The following is a 9,204-nucleotide window of genomic DNA, read 5'->3' as shown; positions in this document are numbered from 1 at the left end:
GCTGTTTCTGCAGATGTTTTTATTTCCTGTGTGTTTGTGTGCTTCAGTTCGAGGGCCTGCCCACCTACCCGGACGTGAGCCGGATGTGGGAGATCGTGGACAAATACCACGTGACCAAGTTCTACACGGCGCCGACCGCCATCCGGATGCTGATGAAGTTCGGCAGCGACCCGGTGCAGAAGTGAGTCGTCTGCTGCGTCTTTAATCATCTGTTAAAATGCTGCAAAATCTGATTTACAGCAGCCTGACGACATGCGTTTAAACTGCTGTTGAGCAAAATATATAAGAAATAAAAGAACATTGATGCTGTTTTTGTAAAGATGAGGACATGTGTTACCTCAAACTGAAACACTGGGACGGGATTTCTCTCCATATTTATCAAAACACTCGTCTTCAGGTTTAAGTTGGTTACCTTCTTTATTTCCATCTAATTGCTCCGTAAACCATTTTATTCATCCACCCGTCGTGTTTTCGTCCTTTGTGTGCAGGTACAAGCGAGAGTCTCTGAAGGTTTTGGGGACGGTGGGGGAGCCGATCAACCCCGAGGCCTGGCAGTGGTACTACAACGTGGTCGGAGAGAAGAGATGTCCGATAGTCGACACCTTCTGGCAAACAGAAACCGTACGTTACCCAGCCTCCGTTATCCTCTCTAAACGTTAAAGACGGAGTTCTTTTATTCATTTACTGACAGAAAATGAAGCCTCTTATCCTCTATTGTAACAAAAAGCACTTAGATTGAACTTTTTGATGTGTTTTTGTTCTTCTTCAGCTTCAGTTTTCAGAGCAGAATGTGCGCTCTGCCGCCCCCCGGTGGCAGCAGCTTGTTAACGCTGTTTGTCGTTTCAGGGAGGACACGTGTTGACGCCTCTACCTGCAGCTACACCCATGAAGCCTGGATCTGCTGTGAGTCAACAAACACACTCAGCTCAGTGTTTGCTTTAGTCTGTAGTGCTTGAAGGAGAGTGTTTATGTTTTCAAGGACGTTGGGAGAAACTTTAACAGAACAAACGAGGAGCGTGGATGTTAGTTCTGATGTGAAAGTGAACGAAAAAGACATAAAAGCACTAAAATGTTTGGACTGAACTTAACCCTGCTGTTCTGGCTTTTTAAAGTTATTATTATTTTGCACTTATTAACAGTGGACAGGTGTGAAACCAAGAAATCAACTTGACTTCCTCTAAAATGAACCTCTATGTGAGGAGCAGTTTCTGGCCTGTTAACGCCTCATTCCTCTATTTCATATTTAACGTTTCAAACCTTCTAAACCCCAAGAAGTTATCTGAGCACTTATTTGCTTTTTACTCACTTTTTAATCTTAATTTATTTGCACAATAATTTAAAAAAAAAGCACAACAGTGACCGCGCAGGAGAGGAAGGACGCCCGCAAACAAATCAGTTTTGGAAAGAAAAACTCTAAATAAACCAACCTGGAATAGATAAACACGTGAAGGCAGCAGACACCTCACAACTAAAAGTAAAGGGTAAAGAAAAGAAGTTTTAACCTTCTGAATGTTTTTTTTTCTCACTGTGGACTCATTGTTAACTGCAGTATAAAGTCGTGCATGAAGAAGGAGAGAGAACTCAGGAATGTCCTTTGTGCTGTGTGACACAGTTAAAATGCCATAAATCCTAAAAAAGAGAAGTGAATGTCTTTGATTATTTACTTTATCTACATGAATGAGGTCTTGCGAGTAAAAAAACATCCTCATAGTTGCCTTTTAAAGTGCCAGAGGTGAAACAGGAACAGAGCAGACGACCTTTGAAGTTAATAAATTAAAGATTTTGGTCTGATTAAGAAATGAATGAACCATTTGTTGTTGAAATGCTGCGAGACCCGACTTCCAGCGAGTGTTTAAGCTGCTGTTAATCACAATGCGTAAGAATTAAAGGAACATTGATGCTATTGTTGCAAAGATGAGGACTTTGTGATGAATGGTGCAAACTGAACGACACAACTCATGTCAGATCATCTGAATCTGTTCCCTCCGTCTTCGTAAACAAATAAATCCTTTGTGTCCTGCAGACGTTCCCGTTCTTTGGAGTGGTGCCGGCCATCCTGAACGAGTCCGGAGAGGAGCTGGAGGGGCCGAGCGAAGGATACCTGGTCAGGAGATGGTTAATTATCAGAGGGAATGAATTAAATGAGCCGTTATCCGTCTTTCTGCATGCTGACGTGTTTCCGTCCTCTCTCAGGTGTTCAAGCAGCCGTGGCCCGGCGTCATGAGGACGGTTTACGGAAACCACCAGAGGTTCGAAACCACCTACTTCAAGAAGTTTCCTGGATACTACGTCACAGGAGACGGTGAGAGACGTCAGACATCAGATCAGGGTCATGTTACTAAAAATCATTCTGCTCGACCGTCTCTGATCCGATTAAAGCTTTTTTTTCTTAAACTGTGGAGATTTAAGATGTTTGAAAGAGTGAACTTGCTTCTGTTTTTGTGGCACAACTTGTCATACTAAAACTATTCTACATGTTTACTTTTGTGTTATTGTGACCTGCAGCTACACATAGTTAATAAAATATCGCTAGCTGACGTCTGCATTATCAATGTTTTTCATGAATGTGCTCAAAGATGAGACTTTTCATGACGGCTTCACCGTTTTTCTTTCATATTTCAGCTCACCCGTAATCCGAGACTATTTGATCTACTTGTCCAATATTGTAATGTTTTCATTAATATTTTGATGAGAACTACCTGTGAAACTTTCAGGCTTTCATCTTTCAATTTGTGCGAAAAAATGTGCTAAAAGTGGGTCAACTGGTGATTTATTATTCATTTTTTACAAGAAAGTTTCTGCCTACTTGTCCAGTCGTGCAGATTCTGAATCAGTGACATGATGAGACATAACGGTGAACATTCTGTTTTTATTTTTAATAGTTTCTGAGAGTTTGTCGCTTAAACAGCCTCAAATTTAAAGGTTTGAAGAAAACCTGCTGAAAGTGGCTCGATGGGCAACTTTTACAGAAAAAATTTCAGAAATCTCTTAATAAACGTCCATGTTTTATTCTATAAATATTCAAAGCAAATCAGAGACAGTCGAACAGAAATTCATCTAAAAATGTGATGATTTGAGATGATCCGTTACTCATTGTGTCTTTATCTTTTATTCCCTTTATCTCGATGTTTTTAATCCTTTTTTTCTCCTTTATTTCTGTTTATTTAATAAGTTTTAAAGCTGTTGAAGTGATTTCAGGATCTGTCTGCGTGTCTCAGCTGAACTTCTTGGTTTTACTCTGCATCTAAAAACTGACTCACCATCTCACTCGCTGTTTGTTCAGGTTCTGCTGGATTCTAATGACCAAGATGCGGCTTTAAAGTAAACTCATAAATGGTGTTTTTGTCCTGCAGGTTGCCGTAGAGACAAGGACGGCTACTACTGGATAACAGGGAGGATAGACGACATGCTGAACGTCTCAGGTCAGACCTTCTCATTTTTAAAAGTTTCTTACATTTGTTCTCTGGTAGAAGATTTATTTATTTTTTTTAGCTTTTCTGTATCTGAATCGAGGTTCTGAGGATAGAAGACTTTATCTGGACTGACTGACATGTCAAGTTTATTTTAAAAAGCACATTTACAACAACAAGTGCTTCACAGATATGAACTGCAACCAGTAAGACACGAACACAAAGACCAAAAGACAAATCAGAACGAAAACAAGAAAATTAAAAGATACAACAGAATAAAAGATGACAAAAGGGCATCAGAGTACTTAAAAAGCAGAAGGAGAATCGTTTTCCCACAGCAATTAAAATTGGAATTAAATTAAATTAGTAACTGATTGCTCGTATGAATGGCAAGGATTTTGATCACCTGTTCATCTTTTAAGCTTTGGCTCCAACAAACACAACATTTCTGAGCTGCTAAATGTGCAAATTCACATTCTGTTTTAGTCTATCGTCATAATAAATTGAATGTTTTGGTGTGTTGATCAGGAAAAAAAAACAGCTAGAAACACAGACTGTATAAAATGTGGACGTAGGAAAGTGAAGCCAGCGCCGTCGTGAATTAAACCTGCGTTCTCTCTGACAGCCAGCAGGGGGCGACTCCTCTGAAGTCCATCTGTGGGAACATGAACCTGCTTAGTTGATTTGCTTCCTTAGTGAACGTGTCCCTCATGAATTTATGGCCTCTAACGTTAGTTTGAAGCCTCTTTCAACACAGCATCATGTTTATTTAGCTACCAATGGTCCCATTTAGAGTTAAAGACAGTTGCTACCGTTCGCATCGTCTTCTTGAGTTCTCAGTCGGTTCCGCCTTTAACTAGTTACGTCTGATTTCAAATCTCCAATCTGAGGTTTCAGAAGTTTAATCCACAAACCAATAAATGACAACTCAGTGGCTCTGTCCAATTTTTGTTTACGGTCTGTCTATAAAATATAAATTAATGTTTTTATTTGCGGTTTTTGCCGAAGCTGTCGCAAACCAGATTAATCAAGAAAGTAATTATTAAGCATATTTCCTGTATGTACTGTTCAATGTTCATGAACATGAGAGTAAAATGTGTGTAATGTTGGTTGACGATGTGACTTTCTTTCTCCTGATAGCATCGTTCTGGAGCATCACCTCATCAACTTCACTTTAATTCCAGACCTTTCTGTTTGGTTTCCCTCCAGGTCACTTGCTGAGCACAGCCGAGGTGGAGTCGGCTCTGGTGGAGCACAAAGCGGTGGCCGAGGCCGCCGTGGTGGGTCGCCCTCATCCGGTCAAAGGAGAGAGTCTGTACTGCTTCGTGACGCTCACCGAGGGGGTGACGTTCAGCTGCACGCTGGAGGCCGAGCTCAAAAAACAAGGTCAGTGTGCAGCTTTTCAGAAGGTTTCTGAACTTTTAGCGACTAAAACGTTCCCAGAGATTTAAGATACGATGAGAGTTTATTCTTCCAACAGTGAGGAAGGTTGCAGTGTTGCAGCAGCAGAGGGTTGATAGTGCAAAAATGATCAGAACATCAGCAGAAAATAGAAATAAACAAAGATCATGCAGAAGTGCTGATTCTTGCCTGTGTCGATATTTACATGCTGCACTGAAAAAAAATCTGTAAAATAACAATAATGCACATATTAATGTTCTACTGTACGTCTAAATGCTGATGCTTTGGTCTGATGTGGTTTCTGTTCTGCAGTGAGAGAAAAGATCGGGGCCATCGCCACTCCAGACTACATCCAGAACGCTCCAGGACTCCCCAAGACCAGATCTGGTAAAACCTGCATCACATGTGTGACTGTTCACAACGTAATAGCTCGTCGAAGCATCTGTTAGTCAAAATTACCAACAGCTCCGTCCTGCAGACTTCACAAAGATGTGGGGCAACAGAAAACTCAGAGAGAGGCAAGAGATGTGGGACAAGACTGGTTGATATTCGAAGCAGGAAGTCTCTGGTCAGGACGGCCGATGTGCTCTGAATCCTAAAAGCTCGCTGTGAGGTCGCCACAGTGTCGCAGCTTTAAAGAATTCAGTTGAAATATTTGATCGTTCAACCCCCAAATCAAACTTATTGATTTAAAAGTAATCCAGTCTAGATTTTAAAGCTGGTAGAAAGTTCATTTGAGGGCTGCAAATTTTAAAACCAGTGTCTTAACTGATAGTCAGCCGCTTTATCAATCACTGATTGATCATTCATGAGGACTAATGCAGTAAAGTGGACGATGCATTTCTGGCTACATCAACCACTCAGCTGCAGGGCTCCATTAACCTCCACTACAGTCTGTCATGGTCCCGTTGTTAGCTGGACCCCCACAATGCTCTCTGCTACCTGTAGTCCAGGTGGGCGCCTCCTCTGGTCTCTACAGTATTAAACACAGCAAACAAGCTGCAGTCTTATTAAGCAGGAAGAGGCTCCACCTGGTGGTACAACCAGGTACTACAGCTGATCTACATCCCAGATCCAACCCGAGTGACGTTAACACATGATAAAATATTAGGTTTATTACGTAGATCGGCTCCATTTAGTTGTTTTCTACATGTAGGTAACAGATAACATTACAGCTGTCAAATACCGCCCGCGTGCACGAGCAGTAACACCAGACAGAAGCCGCAGAAATCACTTGTGCACTGGCACCGCGAGCAACGTGTCCACGCCAGCCAATCCTGTCCCGTGATTAACGTCATGTGGTAGCAACATGCTGCTTTTGTTTTAGCCCAGGACGCAATGCCACTGATGGGTCACATTTCTAATATATTAATTACAGGTTGTTTGCTCTCATAAACAAATCAGAGATGAGATGGTAAATCAGACCCGTAGCACGTCTACGAAAGAACCAGAATCCGATTGTTTTTTTAGTTTAGTTCAGAAGTCCTTCGTCTTCAGTCTTATCGGTTCATATATTTGTACTCTGTTAACTTATCGACGGCAGTTCTACACCTCTGTTCTTTCTTTCTGTCTGCAGGTAAGATCATGCGACGGGTGCTCCGTAAAATCGCCTGCGACGAGCACGACCTGGGCGACATCTCGACGCTGGCCGACTCCTCGGTGGTCGACCAGCTCTTCCAGAACCGATGCTGCACGGCGGTGTGACGCCTCCGGGACGCTCGCAGGGAAAACCCGACTGGTTACCGCCGGAAACCGCAGAACTAACCACGAAGAAGAAGAAGAAGAAGAAGAGGAGGAAGAAGAGGAAGAATTCCATAAACTTGGTTCTTGTCCAGAAAACAACCTTTAGCTCCTGATGACCAGTATTTAACGCGACCCCACAAAGCTCAGCAGCAGGTAGACTCACAACTTCTGTCAGGTAGATGTTTCCCTCTTCTGGTTTCAAACCCTCTCCGTCGCATCCGTCTGCAGCCGTGTAGATGTTTCCAGAGGTTCAGAAACGAGGCAGCGGTGAAGCTTCAGGTTGTTTCTGGTTACAACTCTCCGAGTGGAAGAAGGCGGCGACGCTTCGGGTGGTTTTTCTGCCCGAAAGCGTTTCAGCCCGAAATGCACGGAAATACCCGACCTGCTCCGTCAAAGCACAGGTTCAGCAAAACTGTTTCTACACTGGAATGACATGAAGTCCTGCTTCTAACTGCCCGGTATCTACTAAACACACCTCCTGTCACCCATCGTACAGATGCGACGATTAGCTAAATCTGAGAACGTTTTTAATTTTGATTTCCACTGAGTTTTGATAGAGGAGTTGTTGTTTGTCTCGACGCATGTATGTTCTTTGTTTTTTATTTTTTTAGTCGCACAGAAGAAATGGAAACTAAAGAGTTCAGCCTCATGTAGCTAAAACAGCAAACAGTCGACTCTGCTCACGAACCGGCCGCGAACGTGACGCCGGAAAAGGGAGAAAAAACAGCCACATGTAAAGAGTCTACGGTCGACGTTTCATCAGTGATCCAGACTTTGTTTGTGCTGAAATAAGGCGCCAGAGTCACTCGGACGTGGCTGTGATCATGGAGGAGCTTTAGGAAAAACCAGCTGCTTCTTCGTTCTCATCATCAGACTGTATGAGCGCTACTCAACCAATCAGACGTTTTATTATCTGCAGGAGACGACTGATGATGGTTCAATCTGTCCATGAAAAGACCAAACGACCTGTAGTCCCGCCTCAGAAACACAGCTTCAGTTTAATAAAAGAAAATAAATCAGGCTGAAGTGAATCAGAGAAAACTTTGGTCGACTGAAATCTGCTCCTCAACTGATCGATTGATGCTTGAGGGGAAAAAAAACCCTCCACGTTATCTCTGAATGAAATCAACCTGCTTGCCTTTTTAGCGTAAAGCATATTACATCTTTTGAATCTGCTTTTTTTGTGCAGACATGATAAAATATTCATAACGTCTGAAAATACAGGTTCATCGAGAACGACTGAAGAGTAAAACAGATGCTGTCTGTAGACGATCTGACGGGTTTTTGTCGAGCCGTGAAGTTTAAACTTTTTAAACAAAATGCAGCCACGACGACGACTTCTCAGTTAGTTTGGATCCGACTTTGAGGAAACAAATGAGCAGAAATTAATCAATTAATCCTGAAGGTATCACTAGAGCAACAGCACGTCGACCAAACGACCAACCTTACAGATATTATTGTAAATGGAGGAATAAGCATCTGTTTGGACTGTTTTCCTACAGATTAGACACTAGCTGAGATGTTTTAGCTGCTGCTGCTTCAGTTCTAACCTTCAGTCTTCATCAGTGGGACAAAAACACAACGTCCAGGATGTTGTTCCTGCTGCAAATGTAGTCTCAGGAATCTGATCGATCAGGTTTTGAGCCACACGGTTGTTTTCAGCAGGATACATTCAGTGTTTTTTGGTCTTTTCATGGGATTTGTTGCCTGTAAAATGAACTAAACATCTGGATCTGTAGCCCATCTGTGACCAGTAACTCAAGTTTTCCCTGTAAAAGTCTTTAAACGTCACGTTTCTGCTCCGACAGACTGACCGGAGTCGACTGACCGCCTGAACTAGCAGCCGATCTGGGGTTTAAAAGTTTTCTACTCTTTGGATTTCTGATTGTGTTTAATTAGAAGCAGGACCTTTTTATTTAGATTGCAGCTTTATTTTTCTCTCTTTTTGTATTTTGTTTTGTTGCTGTTTTGCATCTCGATGTGCCAACCTCAGTACCGGGGAGCTGGGTTCATAAAGCTAATCATGTTTAGAAAAGGAATAAAAAGACGTGCAGCTGCTTATGTGATTCAGGAGCGTTTCTGTCTGTAATAACTCGGGTGAAGGAAAGAGAAATTTGCTGTTTGTTTTTTTTTTCTGTTCAGTTTGTGTTGTTTTTATTTCCCTGTTTGTGTCATATTGTATGCAATGACAGTAAATGGACGACTACTGCCTCTCAGCTCCGTCACCGCCTCGTCTTTTACAAACTGTGTGTGTTTCTGCAGAAATATTTTGATCCCTAATGAACGAAATCACACCAGAGACCTCGAATCGTCCTCGGTTCATGTTTCTGTTGTCAGTTTTGTATAATGCAAAGATTTTTATACCCAAATATCTTTATTACACAGTTATAGCTTCAGATTTTTATCTGAAAGAACCAGAGTTTTGGAGAAACTACACGGATAAATCCTCAGTTTATTTGGAGTGAAGATAGTTGATGATGGAGGTTTTCTTTGTATTTTTTTCATCACCGGACAGAAATCTGTTGTGCTGGTGATCAATTTTGTACAAAAACTGCAGCACAAAACAACGAAACAAAAAAAACACAATGAGAGGGAAGAAAACAACTGAGATCATTCTGTATTATCGACATGTTTTTTTTGTTGTTTTTTT

The 9,204-nt window shown here is 41.9% G+C and overlaps 1 protein-coding gene across 2 annotated transcripts in view; it reads left to right on the top strand.

The window, feature by feature from the left end:
- Window positions 1–8,770, top strand: part of acss2 (acyl-CoA synthetase short chain family member 2) — a 60,650-nt gene extending 51,880 nt beyond the window's left edge. For both annotated transcript variants that reach the window (XM_008297690.1, XM_008297689.1), the window contains exons 13-21: window positions 48–181; window positions 489–621; window positions 847–903; window positions 2,024–2,104; window positions 2,194–2,302; window positions 3,354–3,422; window positions 4,620–4,796; window positions 5,124–5,198; window positions 6,388–8,770. In XM_008297690.1, coding sequence (XP_008295912.1) covers window positions 48–181; window positions 489–621; window positions 847–903; window positions 2,024–2,104; window positions 2,194–2,302; window positions 3,354–3,422; window positions 4,620–4,796; window positions 5,124–5,198; window positions 6,388–6,515 — 963 coding nt within the window. In that variant the 3' untranslated portion in view covers window positions 6,516–8,770. The remainder of the gene's footprint in view (window positions 1–47; window positions 182–488; window positions 622–846; window positions 904–2,023; window positions 2,105–2,193; window positions 2,303–3,353; window positions 3,423–4,619; window positions 4,797–5,123; window positions 5,199–6,387) is intronic.
- The last annotated feature ends 434 nt before the right edge of the window (window positions 8,771–9,204 follow it).

The sequence above is a fragment of the Stegastes partitus genome, unplaced genomic scaffold, assembly GCF_000690725.1.
Source record: "Stegastes partitus isolate 25-593 unplaced genomic scaffold, Stegastes_partitus-1.0.2 Scaffold1238, whole genome shotgun sequence".
Taxonomy (NCBI): Eukaryota; Metazoa; Chordata; class Actinopteri; family Pomacentridae; genus Stegastes; species Stegastes partitus.
Note: the sequence above shows the minus strand (reverse complement) of the source record. Positions and strands in the feature narration are given on the sequence as shown.